This window comes from Rhinolophus sinicus, chromosome 6 (genome assembly GCF_057876585.1).
Source record: "Rhinolophus sinicus isolate RSI-liver-muscle chromosome 6, RSI-T2T, whole genome shotgun sequence".
Taxonomy (NCBI): domain Eukaryota; kingdom Metazoa; phylum Chordata; class Mammalia; order Chiroptera; family Rhinolophidae; genus Rhinolophus; species Rhinolophus sinicus.
The window spans coordinates 28,159,388-28,185,109 of NC_142506.1; the positions used below are offsets into that span (position 1 = coordinate 28,159,388).

The 25,722-nt window shown below is 34.6% G+C and overlaps 1 protein-coding gene across 1 annotated transcript in view; it reads right to left on the bottom strand.

The window, feature by feature from the left end:
* Positions 1-1,178: 1,178 nt before the first annotated feature.
* The window catches only part of DCAF13 (DDB1 and CUL4 associated factor 13), a 29,938-nt gene continuing 5,394 nt past the window's right edge, over positions 1,179-25,722 (bottom strand). The window contains exons 2-11 of the mRNA XM_019750634.3: positions 24,978-25,177; positions 24,292-24,399; positions 20,015-20,104; positions 18,396-18,551; positions 15,108-15,185; positions 13,116-13,198; positions 9,317-9,481; positions 4,331-4,466; positions 2,983-3,146; positions 1,179-2,099 (exon numbers count right to left, since the gene is read on the bottom strand). Coding sequence (XP_019606193.2) covers positions 2,012-2,099; positions 2,983-3,146; positions 4,331-4,466; positions 9,317-9,481; positions 13,116-13,198; positions 15,108-15,185; positions 18,396-18,551; positions 20,015-20,104; positions 24,292-24,399; positions 24,978-25,177 — 1,268 coding nt within the window. The 3' untranslated portion in view covers positions 1,179-2,011. The remainder of the gene's footprint in view (positions 2,100-2,982; positions 3,147-4,330; positions 4,467-9,316; positions 9,482-13,115; positions 13,199-15,107; positions 15,186-18,395; positions 18,552-20,014; positions 20,105-24,291; positions 24,400-24,977; positions 25,178-25,722) is intronic.

Below are 25,722 nucleotides of genomic sequence, written 5' to 3' on the forward strand. Positions count from 1 at the left end.
TCAGTCACCAAGACCTGCTAAGGTGACAAGACGATGGAAGACAGAAGGGGTGAGTTCCGGCCTGTCATTTACAGGGAATATCAGTCACCCGACCAAACTCCCTCTCCTAAGACAGGCACCTGGGAGTCATGGAAGAGCAGCTCCTCAAACCTGCAAGAAGCGGATCTGTGTGTGGAGCAAGAGGTAAAGCCCTAGAAGTGCTCTGCTCAGAATCCCCTCAAGAGAACTGGCTGCAGGAAACACAGGTGACCAAGTCCCAGCTGCCACCTCTTGGGTCCACCACTGTATTCACTGCAAGGTCATGCCGCCCCAGGGCTGCTCCCTGTCCCTGACTGAGCAGTGAGGGTCTAGTGCTGGCCCATTCTTGCACCACGTGGGAATCCTTTGACAAGCGACTTTGGCTCACGGACATCACGTCAGCCTGGCCCAACCTTGTTTAGAACTGCACTGCTGCCTGAGGCTCTTCCTACCCAGTCCCCTTCCTTCCTGACTCCTCACAGAAGTCAAGCCGATAGTAGAGACGAAAGGCTCTCCCTGCCTACTCCTGCTCCCTCCTTAAGAGGTTCATCCTTAAGATAGTTCCCTTTAATAAATCTCTTGTACATCCTATACCATTTAGGTAGCTGCTTCTTAAAAACTCAAACTGACACAAAAGCTCATGTTTATGGATGTTATTTGTGTATTTTCTTTGAAATCACATCCAAACAAATAGCAGTATAGATTCACTTTCACCTTTCACCTTAAAAATCAAGTAATTTGAGGCCTACAATAGACTGTAAGGATTAAAAGACAAACAGTTCATCTCTTTTCAGCCTTATGAAAGAGATGATGAAATATTTAAGCTACCCAAGAAAGCATAAAAAATAATAGAATGAACAAAGAGCTCAAGAAATAAACCTTACCAAAAGAGCTGAAGTCTCCTGCGTATCTCACTCCGTGTCCTCACCCCTCTCCAGATTTTGATCTTTATCGTCTCTGTGTGTGTCTTATTTTTACTACAAATGTATGTATTTTTAAACAACGTATTTTTTCTTTGGATTTTTAAAACCTCTTCTTTACTTTAAATTTCCTAGAATTTAGGTTTATAAATATTTGTAATAGTTTACTAACTGATGTCACACAGAACTATTTACGATTTAGCGCGATAGAAGAGAAATTATTTAGCAGAAATGGTTCAGTTGCAATGCTGAGAAAAAGGATGTTTATTATTGTGACTTGACTATAAATTGAAATGATCAATTATAAAAGTTACATAAATGCAGGCTGATCATCTTTAAAGTCTCAAAAAGCCAAATATGAACAAAGCACAGACAGTAAATTCAACTGAAAAAAGTTCTGACATTATTCTTTTACATGTTCTATGAAATCTTAAGAAGAATCATTGCAGTAATTATTCAAAGTAATATTAAAGGTAACACAAGAGATGTTTGGTCTTAAATGTAAATTTATAGTATCTATAATAATAGATGAGGGCAAAAGTATATCTGCAATTTCTAACAGAAAAAATAAATTAGTTTGCAAATACTGTATTTTTTAGTAAGAAAGAAGATTAAGGATAAAATGTTGGGATAGTCTTATGAACCAGGCCACCTTTTAAAGATAATATTTCCGGGTAGTTAAAATGAGTAACAATAAAGTTCTATACAGATAACTAAACTATTTGTTATACTGGGAACCAGTACAGTTGATCCCTGAACGATGTGGAGGTTAGGGGTGCCGACCCACTGGGCAATCGAAAATCCACATATAACTTCAGTCGACCCTCTACATTTGCAGATTCCCAACCTCGGAAAGAAAATACTGTGTTTGATCCATGGTTGGTTGAATCCCTGGATGCAAAACCTGGGAATACAAAGGGCCAACTGTGTATTTATTGAAACAAATCCGCATATAAGTGGACCCAGTCAGTTCAAACCTGTGTTGTTCAAGGGTCAACTGTATTTTTATTTGTAGTTTGCAAATCAAAACATAACAAATAATTATACATCAGTATTGGTGGGAATACCAAATATTATTTCACAACTGCCACTATGTGTTTCTTCTTCTCTGACACAATCGGCACAGATCCAGGCTTGCTATGTTTGAGACGATTCACTTCCCTAGAAATAAAACAAAATACACAAAACATAAGCAAGTTTATGAAAAATCATCTTAACCAAAGAAAACTTTCACAGAAAAATCACAAAGCATTTTCTTTCACTGGAAAACTCTCTACTGAAAAAAAAAGTTTTCACAATGAAATTAGGTAAAAAGTAGCTAGAAATCAACTTTTGTTAACTTATTTAATTGCTTATTTTCTTATTACATGTCAGTGCCTTTTATTAAGTTTAAAAACCTGCCCCAGTTATTAAAATATTTAAAAGGGACTCAACCCTAGCATCTATCCAAAGACAGAAAAATAATAATCATTTGTATACTCTAAAAAAAAGAGCTCCATCTTAGAATTTCTGTAATACTTTGCATGAATTCAAGAACTGCAAAGAGAATATTCCATATGGAAATGGTGATGGTGGGGAGGATTTCTGCTTTAGAGCCAAAATAACTGACTCCAAATGTTATGATAAAGCATATTAGAAAATTTTTATTTAAAAAATGTGCATGATGAGTTCTCTGCATTCTTTAACTTGGAAAATACATAATACCTCTTAATTCTACCTATAGTAGAAATCATTTTTTAAAACATTATCTATTTACAATAGCTTTTAGCATGAGCTGAAGCATTTTTTTAATTTTGATGTTATTTTCATTATCTGTCCTTTAAACATATTCTCAAAAACAGGTATTAGAAACTCTCACAATGTTATGTTTGTTGCTTACCCTTTTATTAGAAAAGAAAAACTCAGAAGTCTTCAAAAACATCTCTAATATGTAACAGCACATAAACTATTCCCTTGAAAGGAAGGTTTTTTGTTTGTTTTTGGTGAGATGAGAGGGGAAGTCAGAAAAGGGTACTGAGATATAGTCAAATGCCCCAAAACATACTTTCGTCGACGAGCTTCTTTCATGATGCGCTGTTCTTGAATCTGGCTGTAGATAGATTTTGGTAGATGGCGGTGACGAGCAATTCGTCTTATATGAGGATGATATTGGAATTTCTCCTTCAACTTCTGGTTATAATCTTTGGCTGCTTTTTCTCGTGATGTAAGCTGAAATATTGCATTTTGAATTTTAATGAATGACTGGTGTGTTGTACTACTTCAGTGTAACAAACCTAGGACGCACCCAAAACTTTCCCCCAAACTAAACTTTTATGACATGCAATCAAAATTGCCAATGTAATTGTGCCCTTTACAAGATTATGTTAGTAATACCAGCTCTGCGAGCACTGACTTTCCTTTTAGGCAGTATGTATGTCTACAATGTGATAAATGCCAGCAAGTGAAAAACAGCACTGCGAGGGAGCAGCACTATGTGGACCACTGAGTTGGACCTGCCCTAGGCATCAATACCAGAGAAAACCAGCTAAATTATCCACTCAACCTTTTTTCTACAGAAATAACTATTAAAAGGAAAAAGAAAGTATTCGATTCCATATTAACTGCCTTTGTTTAGCAAATGTTAAGGATGATACAACTTAGAGGAACATTTAATGAATTGAAAACTAGGCATAGTGTAATACTTACCAATCATTAAATGTAAAACATAATTGTCTTTAATTACTGCTTATCATATCTTGATCTTCCTACTGAGGCCAAGCAGAAAATAACCCTTAACTTCTTCTTCTTAAACTTAAATTTATTTCCGATATAAACATTGTTATGTTTCTTAGAGAAAACGTGAGACATTTAGAAAAATATCAAGAACAAAAAATCAGCCATAACCCCAGAACCCAGAGGTAGCTAGCCAATGATAAAATGATAATATTTGTTATATTTTCATTGAATTTTTTTTTAAAGTCTGAAGCCTTTTGTTTTTTTTGTTTTAAGTGTTTCACTGTGTCTTTGATATTAAAAGAACTCACAGGGACTTGCAGCCTTTGATCTGCCAGATTACTATTTCTTTAACAAAAGAAATAGGTGTTCTAAGTTCTAAGCTTCTAGTCCCTACATCTTCTCTCCCTACCTCAAGGAAAACACAAAGAACCAAGAAGGCTCAAATATTATCAAACACCTGAATTAACAAAGACCTCTGAAGGTGCCTTTGACCTAAAAAAAAAAAATCTTAATACAGCCTTGTCTGTTTTGGTGCTAAGTTATTTCTTTTTATCACAATTACGCCAATTTGACCAAAATACCTAAAGCACTTCAAGTAAATTCTCTTTACAATATAATGACATCCAATAAAATTAGAAACTAGCTTTATGACAATGAAAGAAAATGGGGTCTCTTACCACACCCAATTTTTCAGAAGCGTTAGCTTTCCACAGACGAATATTCATTTCATCAGATCCACACATAATGTATTTGCTGTCAGAAGTCCATTTTACACAGATAACGTGTTGCATTCTTTTTGTGTGATAGACTTCCCTACAGAAGAGGAATTAAGTTAAAACTGTTAGTATTTTGGTACAGATTTTCTTTAACCACTGCCTATCAAGTATCAGGACACAATTTTTGAGTTCTAAGAGAGTATAAAAGAGAAATTCAAATTCATTTTAATGTATTTTTATTGAACCAAACTAACAATATTCTATGCCAAGTATTGGGGAATTAAAAATAAATCTCCTCAGAGAAGTTAGAATCCAATAAGAAAAATAAATATAAACAAACTAAGCAAAACTAGATGCCTAGAAAAGTTCACAAAATAACTGAAGGCATATAACACAAAATATGTTGAACCCGGAATAATTTTATAAAAATAAGAAATGGAGTGTTTTTGTAAGCTTCCCCCTTGTACCCTCAAAGCAATTCTGGTCAACCACCATACTATTCTTTTTTCATTTTACAGGAAAACAAAATAAATGCAATGGCATTCAAGGAGCACATCATGGCATGTTGATCATGATATCTGATTTGTGCTTTGGTAAAATTGTTTAGAAAGCTTACTTAATTGAAGTGAGAGCTGATTTACATGCGTGAAAAGAAAGGGAGGGCTACAGAAGTGTCTGATGAGTTAAGAATCATTTAATAAATGGAGATGTCAAATATCATACCTATTTGGAAAGACTGTGAAACATGCTAAGTGAATTCACAGAAGATGCTATATTGGGAAGTGTGAAGAACAGCATTAAAAAGAAAGTAAAAGATAAGGTCACAGAAAATTAAAAAGATGAGACTTCTCAAGAAATAAATTTTCCACATATGGATTAAAAAAAAAAAAAGACTCAAAATGCAGACTACTTAGAGAAAGGAAAGAAGCACAGCAAACGAATAGTAAAAGAAAACCCATACATGATGTCAAAATCTAACAGAATTCGTATCTATCAAAACATCTCTGAAATACAGTCACAAAGTTAGTCTTTTACACTGTTTCTGAAAGATATGTTTTCAGGTCCTAAGTGAACATGCACATAAATCATATTAAATTTACTTCTAAAAGTAGGAAAATGGTTAGAAAGAACATCCTATTAAAATGAAAAGTAGATGAAACTGCTTTTTCTTAGCCTCTCAATGCACTGCTTTACAAGACTAAATTCTTATAATCTCCGTTATTTAAGAGGCCCTTTTCCACCTATAGCCATGTAATAAATACAAATATTAGGAAATTCAATCAGGCTTTGGTAACCATTAAAAATAACCTGTTCATGTATTAGACCAGTCAAATCTAATGGTTAGTCACTTAACCAACTTAGAACCCTCCTTACTGGTAAACTATGCAGAGTTAACTTCCAGATACGTTTATGCTTGTACATATGATAGATATATAAAGCTCATTACAAGTTATACTATTCAGAGATAAATATTTTAAAAACTTAAATTCTTTACATACAAAGTCAAAATAAACTAACTGCTCTATGTAAATGTAATTGATTTACTTGTTTGCTTAGTAAATATTTCATGAAAGCCCAATAAACGCCTATGTTCAAATATCGATTTAATTGTTGTTATAAAAAATCTACACAGAATTTACTTTAAAAATAACTAATCATTTTAAGGTCTTTCAAAGGAAAATATTTTTAAAATACAGGTCATTCAAAGCACTGCCTGTGTTATTTGATGTTTGTAATGATAGGAAACTAGAGCAGGCCACATGGAAACAAACAGAACTAGCTTTCAAGCAGATGAAGGCAAAGGTCAGAGGGAATATCATTTATATGTAAACAGAACAGGAAGTAACACATACTAAGACTATGATTATAAAACCTTCAAATGACATCAGCAGACAATTACCCAGAAATGGGGTGTAAGAACTCCTCACTTCACACAATTTTAATTTCACCTTTTTAGCTAGACTTGTATTTAGTTGTCCATACTGATTTTGAAATAGTTCAGCTTAAACTCAACTGGTTGGGCCCTTGAAATCATAGGTATCTAAACACTCCCATTTCTCTTACTCTTTCTTTGTTCTTTACCCACCTATTGGAAAAATAGTGCCCTACTACTTTGGAGGTTCTGGTGCCAAGAAATGATGGAGGGTCATATTCTCTTGATGCTTAATATTTTCCAGAAAGGTGAGAAAAGTGGAAACTATCAGTCTTGCCTTGGGCCGGACTGAAAAATCCCAACAAACTGTTTATGACAGTTTGGGTAATATCAAGTTAGTAGCCATATAGAAATCAACACCAGGAGTTCTACAGTGGAGATGATGGAATGAAACTCGGGGGATGGAATGACTATCAAAGTTGTCAGCATGCTCCCGTCAATATGCATTTGATTCAAAGACCTTTTTAATCAGATACACAGTGATGATAACAATAATTTGCTGGCAATCAATGACGATACAAGGTGGGTTAGGAATCAATATGGCTTCCTTAAACTGGAGGAAAGCAAGATACAACTATCATAAATAAAAACACCAAAGAGACAAGCAGACTGGCTATGACAAAAAAGGTACGGATGTGTTGCTTGCCTCTCAGGAGGAAGCTTGGTCTGAAAGTGCTTTCGGTTGTGAACACAGGGCTGGGATTAGAGTAAGGCCAATGAGGTAGCAACAGTGTAAACGCTGAAGGAGGCACTCACTTTCGGGGTTGTGTAGATGCAGGGATGGCACTTGCACACCCTGAAAGTGAATAACTCTTTTAATTCTGCACCCTAGTCCTGGTCCTATTGGAACAGAAAGACAGGGAGTCAGGAGAACACGATATGCCTTTGAAAACAAACAGCATTCTTTCCACAGATGGTTCAGAAACCTTCAACACTGTAGAAGTTAGGCTAGTTACCATTAAGAGTAATGATTAAAATTCTCATCACTGCACTAAAATAGTGAGATTTTCTCACCCTGTTGTCGTAACAATATCAAATCGAAGGCTCTCTAGATTTTTTTTAAGTGAAAAAGAGTCCCAGAAAAATTCTCTGCTACCATCAATCTTTACAAAGCCGGGTAAACTGCTTTACCAGCTCCTCACTGTTGTCCTCCAGCCCAGGGCATTACCTCTCACCCTCATATGCAGGCTCTGTTTTTTCCTTTCCCTCACTTTTCTCCTTTCCTTTTCTACTACTTCCAGTCATTCCCCATTATCTTTCCCCAAGCCCATCTTCTCCCCACTGAACTATAATTTCATCAAGCAAGACCAGGCCATTCAATAAAGTATATGTATATAGGCATACGCATGCGTGTAGTGTGTGTGTGTGTGTGTGTGTGTGTGTGTGTACACAAAGGGTGCCAAAAAATTTATACACATTTTAAGGAAAACCATTAAAATTGTAATACTCAATATATACTGATAACAGAAGATGAATACGAGTCACGTTTGACTTCTGCAATTACAAGTGGTACTGAAAGTGGTTACCATCAGCGTCCAGACACTTCTGATTATGGCGAAATACTGCTTGAGCAACGTTGACCAAAGTGTCCACTTGTATACATTTTTTTGGCACCCCTTGTATGTATTTTTATTGTACTTTAGAGATATTTAGATTTTCTTTTTAAATTTTAATGTTATTAATATTATTGTATTAAAATGGAGGTGGTCATATCTTCAAGTGTGAGTGACACCATAATTCTTTAACAATCATTATTTTTTACAGATAAATTTCCTCCAGTTTACTTGGATTTGCTTTGAATATGCTTCCAGGAACATATGTAAGGCCTTACTATGGAACAAGAAGAATGTGTATAAAAGTGCTCTGTACACTGTACAAGTCTGTCTCTTACATAGGAGTTAGGTTTTAAAGTCAGGCTATAAAGCAAAAAATCAAGCGTAGTCAAAATTACCCTTAAAAACCTTAAAGTGCCAAACCTTATAGTTTTCTGTAAACTACCTCAATATAATAATACAATATAGATAATAGAAATACGTACTACATTCAATAATGTATAATATGTAGTAGAGGGCCAAGGTGTACAAAACAACACACATCTTAAACACCTGAAGACACTCAATGCGCTTATAGAATGAGACACACACAGAGTACAGGACAGCTGAGTAATTCTGTCTCCCACCTCTTGATCATTCCAGGACATATACCTACTAAGCGGAATGGAGGGAGAATGATCCTGACTACTTAAACTGTTATCTCTCTCTCTCTTTCTTTTTCTTTTTTGCCTTAGTGTGTAAGAACTGAATTTGAATAAGAAATAACAAATATATGGTATTATTAATTGCTCTTCAACTGTATTAGGGAAAAACTTATCTAAGTTCTTCATTATCAATTTTAAAAAATGTTTAAATTTACTATATTCTAGGGCGACGAAAATACTCTGTATGATAATGCATTGATAGATCTCTGTTATACATTTGTTCAAACCCACAGAACCAAGCATGAGACCTAAGGTAAACTACAGACTTTGGATGACTATGATGTGTCAATGTAAGTTCACCCTTGGTAACAAGCGGACAACTCGGGTGGCGATGTTGGTAGTGAGGGAGAGGCTGTGTATGTGTGGAATCAGGGACATATGGGAAATCTCTGTTTCTTCCTCTCAATTTTGTTGTAAACCTAAAATCACTCTAAAAAAACAAAGTATTTATAAAACAAAGTTCACTATAAAACATTTACAAATGATTCTAAAATAAAAGGCTTTCTCCTAAGGCAAACACTAAAATTTCTTATCAACAAATTATATAAAGACAACATCCTATTCAATGAAAGAAACTGCCCAAAAGGCTGAGGTTTTGCCCATAGATGACACAGTGGAAGCTGGTACCCCACATTACAATACCGGGGTGTGGGCGCCATCGCATACACACAAACAAACACACTTAAAAAAAAAAAAAAAGATGCTTAAAACAAGGAAAAATCCAACAAAAACAAGTGGTTTATTGGGAGTAACATACCTGCTTCTACTTTTATCCACAGGAAAGATTCGAATAGATTTATCAAAACTGGCGGACACAAATTCCTTCCCAGTGGGGGAGTAATCCACGTCAAGCACTGCGGAAACATGATCCATGTGGACCATTACGGGAGTGTCCAGTGCACGCATGTCAAAAGTATATAAGCTGCAAAAGGATTTTTAATTACTCGATACAAATTTCTATAAAGAAGCATATGCAATTGTAAGAGATACTACTGAAAGACCATTTGCTAAATAATGCACATCTAAATCAACAGCTTAATTCCTTAGACAGCAGAAAAGGGAAAGGGAAAATACCAATAGTTTTTATTATCTCTTAAGATTATACATACACACTTTCATCCTTATAAACATAAATCTCATTGTCGAAAATGTGGAAATTTCAAAGTACAAAGAGTACCAAACTTACCTTTAATTCCACCACCCAGAGAAAGTCACCACAGAGTAATTTGTAATCTTTTCACCATGCAATTTAAATATATATACTCTTAATAAAATTGAGAGTATCTGATACTCTCAATAATACTGTGTAATAAAGCTCTGTATTCAGATATTTCATGTAGCATACATTATGAGCATTTATTCACTGAATAATCTTTCTTTGAAAATATTTTAATGGTTGTATATTTAAACATGAGTTAAAATAATTTATAATTTAAATTCATTAATAATTTATTCATAAATTCTTAAATAAAATTCCAATATTTCAATTTTTGACATTAAATCTTTAATTGAATGAGGTGGTTTCAAATAAATTTGGACAGATTCCTACAAGTAGGATTATTAAGTCCAAAGTCATGAGCATTTTAAGGCTTGAGTTGACAAATCATTTCCAACAAAATTGCACTAACTTATACTAGCAATGATACACATAAGGGTGAGCACAGCTTTTCAAAGGCTGTAGTAAAGTTAGAAAACTACACGTACACAATTGGTAAAAACAGTAACTTCATGACTGTAAAGGTTTAAAACATTCTTCTTAATCAACAGCTAAAAGAACAGCACTTCAAATTGAGCCAACATAGACAATGGACAACAGTAAAACAGCATTACTGTGACCAACTTCCTAATATCAAAACACTTTAAGATGCTAAGGTTAGTGAGCGCAAGTTTGAGAAGGAACAGGACAGCTATAAAATTTGAAAGTATCTCCCCCAAGGTATGTGTTAATTATAAGAGGAAAAAACAGTAACTTTATGGTGGAGAAACTTGGCAGATGCCACCTTAACTGAGTGAGTGATCAAGGTTAACATCACCAGTTATAAGACACACTGACATCATGTAACCCTGATTTGATGCACCAGAGGCATATCAGTTTTGTGATATTCTTGCCAAAAAATGCAATATAATGAGAAACATCAGTCAAGCCCAAATTAAAGGCAGTCTACAAAATAACAAACAAGTGAGTCCGTTTCAAAAGTACTAAGGTCATGAAAGACAAGGGTAGACCGAGGAACAGAGACTGAGCAGACAAAGGAGGCAGGACAATCAAATTCAACATCCTACGTTAGATCCTCAGATAGAAAAAGAACATTAAACTGGTGATGGAACAAAGTCTGCAGTTTAGTTAATAGTATGGTACCAATGTTAATTTCTTGGTTTTGCTAACTGAACTATGGTTATGGAAGACATTAACATTAGGGGAAGTTGGCTGACAGGCGCTATTTTTAAGACCTTTTTTTGGGCAACTTTTTACAAATTTTAGTTCAAAAAGAAAATGTTTTAAAAAAACCCTAACACATCGAAAAGAATGTTTTTCAATATCTTTACTACAAAAAGTCACTGACATTAATGATAAAATACTCCAAATACCATGAAATTCTCATCAAGAGACAAGTTAGTGTTCCTCTTAAAAATCTCCCAACATAACTACCACAGGATAGTCATCCAAGGTCCTACTGATCTGTGAGGTTAAATTTCTGAGTTGACAAACTGCTTTACATTACCTGTCTAGAGCTGTGGTTTTCAATCAGGTTCGCTTTGTTTTGGTAAATTCTGTTTTTATTTTGTTTTGTTTTTCAGTAAATTCTGTTTTAATTTCTACCTTAGAAAAAGGTTAAAAATTTAGTCAAATTACAAGCAAATCGACCCGTTTGAATGGACATTTATTTATATAAACAACGTCTTGAGTTATAAAATTCTTCAGGAATCATCTGTTCCAACTCTTATCTTACAGAGGATGAAACCATGGCACAGAGCTAGTTTACACAACTTGTCCATATTTCTTCCAGTAGTTACTGGCTGGGTCCAGGCTTGAACTTCAGTTTCTAATTCAGAATCATTAGACTACTTAAAGGGCAATAAAAGAAAATATTAAAAACATAGAAAAAGGATACCATAGCAAGATCACTTTCAAGTAAGAGCAATTATGGTACTCTAACAGTCACTTCTTACAAGGAATGTATTCTTTGTTTCAGGTGCCATATGTGATTCTTCCCAAGGCAAGAAATAAGAAATTCCAGGGATACCCTGAAAAAAAGATTATCTTGCCAAAATAGCCAATTAGAATGAGCTTTAGAAACCTTAATAAGGTTGGTCTACGGGACATTCTTTTCTTGCCTTTAACCCCTTTAACCGGAACAAGGCCATTTGATTTCAAAATGTCAATAAAGGCTAAAAGGGCTTCAATTAATTTGGTTTGGTATTGCTAATTAATGAGCATCCAACTGAACTTTTTAGTACAGAAAGTCGTAATAAATGTTTTTAGTGGGTACCACTATAGCATCATATAATAAATCCTATTTCCGAGCTAATTTATGCTTTCATAAATAGTAGCAGAAAGAACGCAGAACTTAAACGCAGAAGCTCTAAAGTTCAACCCAACGATGAACTTCCACGTTCTCAAAAAAACAAAACAAAACAAAAAAACACCCAAAAACCCTGTATTATGAACCTACCATATGCATAGCACTTACAATAAATGTTTTGGATAAAAAAATTGATTAAGACACTCCTTTCTCACTACGAGATTAAACTCCCTGCTTCAATAGCCTCATCTTTAAGAAGGGGCTAACACATGTCTATCCACCTTACAGGGATACTGCAAAGATAAATAAGACAGTCAATGTGAAATGCTTCAACAAGTTTTAAAGCAATATACAAGGAATCATAAAATTGCATCTAGGCAAAGAACATGAGGCCACTAAGTCACTTTTACATAGTCACAGAATAATATATCTACAAATACTAAGGTAAAGACTGAAACTGTGTTTCTCCTTTTGTCTTACTGAAGTAACAGTGATGGCTGATAACATGCCTACATGAGTTGTCATCTACCCGAAGAGCTACAAATTTTGTAGGTAGATATTTTCAGTTTCTACTAAGACACGTATGGTTTAGTCATTATTTACATAGTTTGCATCAGAGATCAGCCAACTTTTTCTGTAAAGGGGCCGATAAACACTTTTGGTTTTCTGGGCCATATGGTCTCTATTGCAGCTACTCAGCTCAGGCACTATAGCACAAAGTAGCCATATTCAGTACACCAGTGTGGCTATATTCCAACAAAACTTTACAAAAATAGGAAGCAGATGGGATTTGGTCCACAGGTCATAGTTTATTGTCTCTTGTCAGTATCATTTTGAAAACTGAGAATACTTTTCTAAGAAGCTAGTAGTTGTTCTCCAATTTGGGGGGAAAAAATTTTTTTTTAGCAAAACAAATGACAGTTTTCTAACATATAGGAAGGAATACTATGTAGGAAACATTATTTAATTAGTAAAACTTATATAATTGAGCCATTTCTGACAGAAATAAGTTTTAAAAAGACGGAAACTTACTTGTAATCTTCGTTTGCTGCAGTAAAAATAAATGCTTCCATAGGGTTCCAACAAATTGTATTTGTTCTCATGTCTAAGATGACCTGAGAAAGGAAACATACTAACCTATTACTATGAAATTAATTCCCTCTAAAATGAATAATTTCCCACTTCATTTCCTTTCCTTTCTTTCCCCCTTCGACTTAAGCAAATATTTAGAGAATACCTATTATGTGCTCAATACTTGACTCGGTGCAATAGGAAAAGAAACCAGCCAATAATTGCTTCCTGAATACACAGGCAATGGTGAATATTGAAAAATATAAAAATACTTAATATGTGGTCCCTTGATCTCAAATAACACAGTTTAATCAGGAAAATGAGACATACATAAGAAAAATTAAAATATAAACAATGAAGCAGTAAGTGATTAAGTATCAAATTAGAGGTAAAATTAATGGTAAGCTTAGAGTTAAAATGAAGAAGAAAGGTTTCAAAAGACAAGCATGATTTGCGCTGCCCTGTGAAAGACCAGTTTATTACAGAGCTTCTCAATAGGAACATTTTGGGTAGCATAATCTTACATTGTGTGACTGTCCATTGTAGGATGTTTAGCTTCCCAGGCACCTGCCCACTAAACGCCAGTACCAGTCTCTAAAATGCCCATCTCACATTTCCAAAAATACACCTGGTGGGGAGAGTACAACCCCTGATTGAGAACTACTACATTTAGGAGAGAATAGAAGAGACATCAATAGTCTAGCAGATAGAATGAAGAAATAAGAGAAAAGAGCATCTCTGCATCCATCCAGGTGACCTGCAATGTGACAAACCCTATCTATATGCTGCTTTACTGACTGAAACAAATAAATGAATGGAATACAAAATGGGACCAGATTTTGGAGGGCCTTGAAAGCCAGGCTACATTTCTCTTCTTCAAACGAAAAACAATGAAACACCATTTAAAAACTTGAAGGGTGGAGGGGGCAGAAACTACTACTTATTAAGCAAGTACTTCATGTTAGCTTTCTGATAAATGCTTAACGTATCATGTATTCTCACCAATGTGCTACAAGATAGTCATTAATATCACCGTTTTACAGGAGAAACACAGATTAAATGACCTGCTTCAAGTCTAAAACCAAACTTCATGTAGGATCTTCCCACTATATCCCATGAGTGAGTGAAATGATTCAAGCGGTACTTTGGAAGGTTATCATATTTGTCAAGTTCAAACTTCAATGAATATACTCTATTTCTAATATTCTTAAATTTATTACATATTATAAAAGTGATTGAGGAACAACAAAAATATTAGAAGCACATCTTTTACATGTAGACTATGACAATGAACTCATGGTACATCAATGATGTCTAACCCTTCTTCTGTACTTACAATTCTAGTACATACTTGAAACCAACTTTATACCCTTTTTCTTATAATGGCACTCCTCTCTTTACCGACAATATTTTTCTCCCTCTTTAGAGTCAGCCTAAGGTTGTATTAGCTTTCATATCTAAGTCCTGGAAAGACCACTTAGCACTGTTGGGAAATCTGTCACCTTGAACAGGATAGTGTTTGTCTAAACAAAACACCAAACTAGTACCCATCAGCATGTAACTAAACAAATAAACTTGGTTACATAGTTATAAAACTTTCTGGAATAAAATACTGTACGTGTCATATGATAATCTTGGGGCCTGAAGTAATGGGATGTAATACTTTTAAGAACTTTTAATTTAATAAACGCTAACTGGTTGGCTAAAATTTACTGGCATTATGGAGGACAAAGAAGACCAGGATCCAGTACCTAGTGGAAATTTAATGGTGTATAAAAAGTAACAGGGTGCTGAGCGAATGCGACTACAATCACTGTGGGTTCTGAGAACATCTCTAAGAAAAAAAATTTGTTTTTGAATTTTGAAGAAACATTTGCTCCATATTTTCAGTCACTCAATTTACAGAGGAATGCATTAACAATTGTATAAAGCAGAAGACAAATTGAAACTCACCTTTTTCAGAGGAGTAGCTTGCCTCATATCGTATAGTACTATATTCCTGTCAGAAGCACAACTTCCCAAGAGAAATGTCTAAAAATAAGTAACAATCATGAGTTAAAAGTCAGGCTTGGCAGCAAACCATGTCCATTCAGTGAACAAATGATTTAATTACCCTTAATGTTTATGTTTAGGATACAAAGTTACAACATTAAAAGTCCATTTTAAGAGGGTACAATGAATCACTCATACCCATAATCTCAGCAACCTAAACCAAGTATTTTCACTGTTAAATCCACATGCATAATTCTGTGTTCTATTTTGTAACAACATATTTTACTTATCCATTCTCAACTGAGACCTGCTTTCTCTTCTTCAGTATTATAACACTTTAATGAGCATTTTCATACATTTAGCTTTTTTTTCCTAAGGATAAAATTTCAATATTGGCATTACTGAATCAAAAAGCGTTAAAAAATTTATGGCTTTTGATATTTAGGGCTAATCGTTTCCCAGAGAGTTGTACCAATATACACTGCAATGTGGGAATATGTCAACTTTACTGCAACCGGGCAGCATTAGGTAATATAATTTAAAAGTTAGTATCTGTATGGCAATATTTCTTAATTACATAAATTATTACTTTATTGGCAAACATTTCATCAGGTATATTAAGCCTCTGTTTAAATCAGGCCTGTTCTTTAACTGTTTCAAATATTTATTTGTAAGTCAGTTACAAACATGCAAGGTACTTATGTAATCCTTGGCATTAAGTGAAAATAAGCCCTTTAGCTACCAGTGGAGCCCTGAATCCCACGCGCTGTAGCACCATTCCTGCTCACTCATGGTTCCTGACACTAACAACTCTTGGCTTCTTCCCCTAGTAATTACTTCCTATTGCAAATATAAGAGGAACGACAAGAGTTATTTACTAAACAACTGTGTGGCCAGCTAACCCCTACCACATGTGTGAACAAAGTTCAAATAAAACATCATTATGGTTCCAAAACACTTTTAAATCACTTCCTGTTTGAGACCTAACCCTAGTGACTCCTCTCAACATTTCTTAGTATCTCATTATGTTACCTCAAGGTCTGACCAGGTTCCATTTCTAAAAATAAAGATTTTGATCTGAGCGAAGCAAAAATTCTACCCAGACTAAAAGCTGACTTGCACCCTGTAAAAATGTAACAATGCTTAGCATAAACTTTTGGCTTCATTAGAATTCTAGGTTTCAGTATTTTAACAGAAAATTTTGTTATTAATGATTAGAGGAGACAAATATACTCCATTTGTTCGTTACAACATGCCTTTTCCATTAAATTTCATACAAGAGGCACGAACACCATTTGCTGTTACCAACTCAATTCATAAGTTAAAAAAAAAAAAAAAAAGACCACGAACACAGCTGAACAAATAGTTGTTAATACAAGCAAATTTGAAAAACATGGTCACTGGGTCATCACTAATAATTATGGTTTTAGAATTACCCATCAGTTCTTCTGACACAGGTATTCATCAAAATAGAGAAGTGAAAGATCTTCCCTCAGAGAAGTAGGAATCAACATGTTTGTTCCTTCTTTTTTTTTTTTTAAATAGTAATAACATCACCATCTGAAATTTGGACAGCGCCTTTTAAAAATATTCACATAGACAGAGGTTGCCAAAAAAAATGTATACATATTTTAAGAAAGGAAAAAAACTATTAAAATTGTAATACTCAATATAAAATTGTATACCCTATATTGGTAACAAAAGATGAATACAAATCATGTGTATACATTTTTTTGGCACCCCCAGTATTATCACATTTTATACTCACAACAAACCTATGAAGTGCACTGAAAGGTATAATTAACCTCATTTTAAAAATAAAGAAACAAATATACAGGAAAGTCTGGACTATAGAAGGTCAAAGGCACAACAAGGGCACACTGGCTGGTAATAACAGTTCAAGCTGTTAGTTCCACATCTAGCAGGACGTGAAATGTTCCCACAAATCGCTTGTATTTGTAGCCCGCTTCTGTCTAGTGTCACCATGGCCTAATTCTGCAGAGTTGGCTGCCCCTTCATGTTGTATCTCACTCCTATAACCACAGCGAACAAAAGAAGAGAGGTAGAGGATGGAATAAGGAAAATATAGTACAGATAGATACTCTAGACCAGGTATCAGCAAAATTTTTCTGTAAAGGGCCGGAGAATAAGTATTTTAGACTTTGTCGGCCATGTGATCTCTGTAGCGTTTGCACAATTCTGGCACCACAGTGCAAAGGTAGCTACAAACAATATATAAGCTAAAGGGCATGGTTGTGTTCTAATAAAACTTTATTTACAAAAACAGGCACTGGGTTCACAGACTATGGTTTGCCAATCTCTGCTCTAGACTGATAACCCCACCCAGAAGTATGTATGCAGATATGTGCTGGGGACAGGAAACCTGTCCTCTGATTGACTTCTCAGTAGCACAAGGCCAAGCTCACATCATGCTGAAGCACCTCATGTTCCAATACATCACACAAACAATTTTTATACCCTGCTAACCTGACTTGGCCTTTCTACCCTCCTTTTGTCAGCTTGGGTCTCCCAGAGTATAAAACTTGTGTATCAGGATTTTCTCTTATACTATCTAACATGATAATCTGATAACTTCTAAAATCAGCTTACATATGCAGCAATTTCCTTTTCTTTCTACAGGAAAAGGCATCTCTACTGAGCCTTCTGGACAATGAGTTCACCTATTTCTATATATTCAGAAAAGGCTTGGGTAAGACCTGGAGTCCAAGAGCTAACTTGGCTTTCAGGGCAGCCTCCTTTCCTAAAGTCAGATCTGAATTAACAATAAGTAGTAGCCAATCTCCAATTCTTCCCTGAGACCGGGAAGGAATTAGGAATGACATTTCAGACTTCTCTCAACGCTCTTTTTTCTGACCTCTGAGCGAGTTAAGGAAAATAACATTTTCCTAGAGAATGATGTAATAATCTGTGACACGTGAGTGTTGAAGGCATAAGTTAATACCGAAGCTTCACAGTACAGTATTTACTTGAATTCTATCCCCATGAGCACATGCACACACCCTCCTTTAAGAGTGCTGGGACCACTGGTAGCTGGGACCAAACAGCAGGCAAACATGTCAAGATCTCACCAAAAATATCAGAACTCAGATATAATTTGGAAAATTGACCAAAAGCCAGAATACCATTAAAACTCAGAAAAATCTTATATCATACATTTAAAAGTTTTCTAAACAGAGCTGAAATTATAAATAATAAGGAAACAGAAAATATTTCAAAAAGAAACATTACCTCAATCGGATTAAACTTAACACTACTTATACTGTCGAATCCCCAGGTCATTGAACATATAGGACTGGTTCTTTGTTCATCCCAAATATCTACTTGCTGTCCACATGTAGCAAAAATGCCTTCTTTCCAGTGATGATCAATTCCCGTATACACTGTCTTTAAAAGCAAAGAGGTTGTTATAGATGAGTCTTTTCATTACTACTTCTAATCTACAGAATAGTATTTTAAATATATTTATCTACACTCATTTTTTTTGAGAAAGATCGCCGTTCACAGAGAAACTTCTTTGAAGCCCTCACTTAAAGGAGAAAACAGTACCATAAGGAGTAATGTTTCTTATCACACATTTGGGAATAAAGAAAAATATTAACATGGGATGAATTTAATTATGTTTGAATATATATCACTGAAGTATTTTTAAATCATCATTGGGTAATGGAGGTTCTTGAAACCAACTAGTGAAACGCAAACTTCATTCCACGTTGAACATGTGAAGTACTGACTCCCAGGACAGAAACACAGATACCAACCACTGGATTAAAATTTAGAGGGAGAAATAAAATTGGTGAGGGTGGATGCAAATATTGTTAAAAGCAACAAAATCTCATAAATTTGCTATTATTCACTTCAAGTATGTGATTAATCTATTCAGGTCCAGATTAAAGTCTGCCTTTGTACTATATGATAAAAAACATTATAAAGCAAATTATAGGGAAATATTTAGCCAATACTTTAAGAACTCTTAACAGCATTTACAGGTTTCTAAGCACTTTTTATTCATGAATATAGTTCCTACAAACTTGTCCACAGTAAGAATTACTTGCCAATGCCACAGATAGAGGTAAGACTAAGAATTTTTAAAATTCATTTGCAACTTTTAGAGAAAAGGCATTTCACAAGTATGAAATTAATTTTGTTTTAGGAATTACTAATTTTTTTTAACCACTTGCAAATTACTTCCATCTTATACTCATACCCCACCGCCATGTCCCTTTAAGAACATTTCGAACCTCTTGAAACCTGAAAAGCAGACTTATATACAAACTATAATAGTGAAATGACAGTGATTTTTAAAATGCATATATTTAATGATTAAATCTAAATTTAGAATTTTGCTTAATATGAAAATGTAAGCATTATAAAACATGGGTAAGTCAAATATTCTGAATTATACTTAAGCTATAACTAAACCATATCACCTGATTTGCAGAATGTTATAAAAAATGTACATAAGATTTATACAAAAAGTCATCATATATTATATTTCTTCATTTCCTAAAGGATTCTTTTAAGTAAGAAATTCTGAACTTTGCATAAGATATATGATGATATAAATCAGACAGAAACTAAAGCATTATTTTTTCTGACCTTTTACCTTATAGATTTCCCTCCAGGGAAATGTTTCATTACATCCTCTAGCTAAAAACAGAAATCAAATTCTTTAACTGCAGAGGACCTTAATTGCATCAAATAGTGCTTAAAATTAAAATAGGTCAATTACTATGGCCTAAAGTCTTTGCTTTCTTATTTACATCTTTTGGAAATTAAAATTATGAAATAATTTTAAGTAACAGAGAAAAATTTTAATAGACAAAGCATGAGTCGATTTCTTTTTGTACCTTTCCTAATATTGTATGCAATGGTTCTTCCTCTTCTCCAAAACCTGGTCCATCCATTTTCCATTGCTTCACAGTTTTGTCATCACCAACCTAGAAATATTTATGATGATGATGATAATGAACATTTATAAACTATAAACGTGCCAACATATACATCAAATTGTAAACATCCCCACTTTTAATAACACATACCACATCCTTCCAGTATCTTAATTATTGATGCATTTATATCTCACCTTGTTATAGATTTGTGACAAATATATATAGTACAGAAAATTAAAAATAAAATAGTATGAGTAGAGCAAAAAAAGAATAAGAGTGGAAAACAGTGAAGTCATAAGTAACGGCAAAAAATGCATATAGCAATAAGGACAGCATTTCAAATTAGGGAGAAAAATGGATTGCAACAAAACGATATTGTAATCAGGTTATCATTTAAAAACTTGATCCAATCTGATGCCTGACATAAACATAAAATTTCAGCTAACTTTAAATGTGGAAAATGAAATAAAAAACATAAAAATACTAGAGAGAAGACATTTTTATGAACTTGACATGAATGAAGTCCTTCTTTACCTGATACAAAATTCTAGAAACTATTAAGTTGGTGGTTTTCAAACTGTGAACTATAGACCTCTGAAGGACCGTGAGAATTTTTTCAGAAGTCCATGAGGTCAAAACTATTTTCAAAATGTTAGTAAAGACATCATTTGCCTTTTCACTGTGATAACAGTTATACAGTTGGTGAAGAGGCAATGGTAGGTAGAAGTGTTGGCACCTCAGCTCCAATCAAGGCAAGGCAACAAACCATGGTAATTTAGACTTGGGTATTTGGCAGGTATGTTCAAGATATTAGGTGAAATAAGCTGCAAAACAATGCATAATATAACCTGGTCTGGGTTAGAAACACAAAATAATATATGTGGTGATGAACAAAAATCGTATATATACCAAACTGCTAGTTTTAACTAAAATTAGCATAGGGTACATTAACTTTCTGGTGTTTTTTTTTCACATTTCCACATCATACACAATCTATATCTACTTTTCAAATAAAAATATTAACAAATATATGTATGTCTATTGGAAAAATATGAATTTAGCTCTTTTCTTGCAACAAATTCAAAAAAGGAAACCCTTCCCAAAAAACAATTCACAGCACTCATGACATTAGAATAGATAAGTGGTTACCGTGTTTCCCCGAAAATAAGACCTAGCCAGACAATCAGCTTTAATGCATCTTTTGGAGCAAAAATTAATATAAGATCCAGTCTTATTTTACTATAATTTAATATAACACAATACAATACAATGCAAAATATAATACAATACAATACAAAATACACTATAATACAGTACAATATAATACCGGGTCTTATATTAATTTTTGCTTCAAAAGACGCATTAGAGCTGATGGTCCGGCTAGGTCTTATTTTCGGGGAAACACAGTAGGAGAGAGGTTTTGGTACAAAGGTCTGACAGAAATTTCTTTTGTTGAGGACACGGATAAACAGAATCCTTACCATCCTTATAATAGACAAAAAGTATTTAATAGGGCTGTATTTTATTAACAACTCTGAATCTAAGATACTGGCATCATACCAAAACTCAATTCTGCAAACCCAATTCTATTGGCAGGCAGTAAAATGTTATCTAGGTACCGAGATGCTGGCTCATCTGGCTTGGCCCAATGAAATATTTTAGTATTTATGGAAGCCAGGAAAACTGTCATTGAGAACACTCTCCCTGAAAACTGTTTCTTCAAGCTTTTGATAAATGGTGTCTGCAAGCTCAAGACCAAACTTCCTCGTAAATGTCTAAACTGCTCTGTACAAGTCTATTGAGTACAGGTCAGTAGCAGACCATCAATCGAGACAGTTCAGCAACATCTTGAAGAAATGAGGAGCCAAACGAGAATATGTGGCGGGCTAGAATATCTCATCCCTAGGCTGAGTAAGCTGAATAAGTTGGTACCACAAACTGGGACACTGTAGATACTATGAAATTTAGGTAATAAAGGTTCTCCAACTCTGTGTATTAAACATTTTTTGAAACATTAAGTGCTGAAATTATGCCAGGAAGTTTTCACATGTGTCTCATCTCTAGCCAAGCAAACATTACTTAAAAATATTTGAAGGGAGAAAAGAATAATGAATATGAAACATTTCCAGCCTTTACTCATTTTAAGTATTAAAAATATATGTATACAATAAATCCCCTGGCTGGGAAATTAAACTAATCAATATATCAAAAATAGCTAACTGGAAGATTAGTTGCAGTCCGCTCTAACTTCCCACCTGATTCCTTCTACAACATACGTATCCAGAATCATGAAACTTGTCTGCACCCCTCTATAGTGAAAAGCTACTAAATGCTTTTGCAATGTAGCCTATTTTTGTTTTTGACAGCAAGTAAGTTTTTCCTCACACCAAAACCAAATCTTTTAACATTAACACCTATTCCCAATGCTCCTATATGGAACAACAAATAAGTCCATTTCTTCTTTCACATGACAATCTTTCATATATTTAAAGGTAGCTCTCAGGTTTCCCAGAAGTCATCTCTTCTTTTCATTATTTCCTTGCAATCTGGGTTTTGCACCTAGCACACTACTCAACGTGTTCTTTAAAAAATCACCACTGAATAAGGAAGATTTACATAGTTGGTTAGTGTGTATGTATACACAAACTGTTGTGTATACAGGGTGAAACATTTGAAAAGATATACATGAAATGGCTATCAGTGTTAGAACTGAAATTATAGAATTGCAGGACCTTTAACTTTCTATTTTTTGCAGGTCTACATTCCTAACATATTATTCTCAGTCTTCATCCTTATCAGACCTTGCAGTAGTCCACACAAACCAACTACCCCTTCCTGCTGAGACATCAAGCTCATTCACAGGCTCTTCTAGTTCTCCAGCTACTCCCCAAGTTTTCCCATTTGTAGAGGTAGGCATTCCCCAAGGCTATTTCCTTAACATCTCCGATTTCTACATTTTCCATCTCATTTCCCCCCAATGATGCCACACCATGGCTTCAATCAGTATTTCTGTAGTGATGCTGCTAAGTTTAGCTCTGACTTCCCTCTTGGGCTCTAGTCCTGCATCTGTAAGTCTGGCAGACATCTTCACTTAACATAGCCCATTGGCAGTCTTGCTCATCACACCATAGCCTTCACATTCGCACTGCCCTATAAAGTTTTTCACACCCTTGGTTTCCCCATTTCAGTAACAATAACCACCAGCTTCCGAGGCATCCCTCAGTTGCCAAGCCTGTCAAACCTCCAAAATGTTTCCAAACCTAACAACTACTTTCCACTGTTTTCACTCCCCAGCATTCACTCTTATTATTGCTTACTGCTGTCAAATTAATCATCTCAAAGCACAGCTTAGGTTCTGTCATTCCCATTAAAAGAACTTTCAATGAACTCGAACAGACATTTGCACACGAATGTTCTTGGCAGCATTATTCATAAAAGCCAAAAGGTGAAACAACCCAAATGTACATTGATGGGTCAATGGATAAACAAAATGTGGAATATACATAAAATGGATTATTCAGCCTTAAAAAGGAAAGAAATTCTGACACATGCTACCACATGGATGAAACTTAAGGCCATGCTAAGTGAAATAGGTCAGACACCAAAGGGCAAATATTATATGATTCTGCTAATAAGAGATACCTAGAAGAGTCAAATATATAGAAAGTAGGACAGTGGTTTCCAAGAGCTGGGAGCAAGGCAGATGGGAATTATTGTTCATTGGGGCACAGAGTTTCAATGTGGGAAAATGAAAATTTTCTGGAAATGGATAGTGGTGATAGTTACACAATGATATGAATGTACTTATTACCACTGAAATGTACACTTAAAAATGGTCAGAATGGTAAATTTTATGTTATATATCTTACCCCCTGCCCGTACACACATTCTTCTGTGACGTACTACACAGTACAACTTACTCATCCCTAGCACTGAAAATCCTCCAGAATAAACTAAACTACCTTTCTAGTCTTACAATGCTTAACCCTTTTTTCAGTTTCTATAGGATACTAATTCAAAATTATGTTAAGTAATTATTTATTAAAAAATCAAAAAGTAAGGGGAAGGATGGATTACATAAAGACAACTAGGACTTTTTAAGGTTTTAGGAAGATATTTTGCATTGTGAAATTCCAAAAGGGCCTTGGAACAAATAAATGAACCTGGGAAATATTCAATTAGATTAATCTTATACATGTTGAAAAGAGTTAGTAACTTAATTGCATGATACTTACAGTAAAAAAAGAAGACCCACAAAAGCGAGCACATATTCCACGTACAAAACCTTCATGTGCTTGTATTGTACGGATACAGTTTCGTTTAGTCAAGTTCCAAATTCTAACCTATGATAAAGCATACCAGGAAATGCCAGTGAATTGTAAATATAAAACATTCAGGCACAGGCGTACTGCATTCCAAGAAAAATAAATTCAACACTGAAAAGGCTATGTATGAATCACTCTACCAGACAGCTAAAAACAAAATCATCTGGATTAAAATAATGCAATGCATATGGATAAATATACCAACAAGCAGAATATTCAATCTGTTAAATACTCTGTCCATTGTAGTTTAAAGTGTTTCAAAGCTTTCCTTCTTTGCCAGAGTGGGAAATAATTAAGTGTTGAATTATTAATAGCATCCTGTTATTAATAAAACTCACACTGAAATATCTTTACTGCAAACATGCTTTATTATTTACTGTCAAATTAAGTCTTAAGCTACTACATTTTTAATTTCTTAGGTTTAGGTAAGAAACTACTGAAATTACTAATTCAAACAAAATTTAGACTTGAGAATTAAACAAGACATAGAAACATGAAATTAAACCAATTAAAACCCATAGAAACTCAAAACTAAAGCACATTTGTAATATTACTATTTTCAGTTTAAAATATCAACATTTAGAGATGACACTTACCTCTCCATCACATGCCCCAGAAAGGACAGTAGCCAGGCTCTTTGGATGCTTTGCCAAGCAATTGACTCCATCTCGGTGACCATCGAGGGAAGCAAGGAATGGTTTTGCAAATACCCGTTCCAGTTTGGTAGCATTTAAAGCTCTTACGTATTCTCGTGGGACCTCAAAAGGATGTAAGGTAGGATCATAGTTTCTTGGAACTGAAATAAGAATGACTCTTCTTAATAAAATAATTCACTTTTAATATTTCCTGTGGTCTTCCTCACCTAATCATTCCATTTGTTATTCAATAAGCCACTGCTAGGGACACCTATGCCTAGTACTGTGAAGAATACAAAAGTAGGAGACCTTTTGTCCAGAAACGTCCAAAATTACCATAAAACCATAGAAAGCATATATTTTGCAAAATAATTAGACCCTACATATACACATATATATATATACACATACGCACATAGCTTTTCATTTTATATGTCCTACTACACTCTTCAACTGGGTGCTAAGCTTTCACAGGCAGCGTTTCCAATATATATATATATTGGAAACGCTGCCTGTGAAATATATATATTCGCCCCCCCACCCCAACTATACTCTTCACTTGTACTCCTTAAGCCTACCCAGTGCCTGGTACAAAACAAGTGCATGATAAATGTTTGCCTGACTGAACTCTAAGCTCCTCGTGGGGCAGGGAATATTACTAATCCCTAGTGCTAATCACTGTAGTAACAGGCATACACTGTTGTGA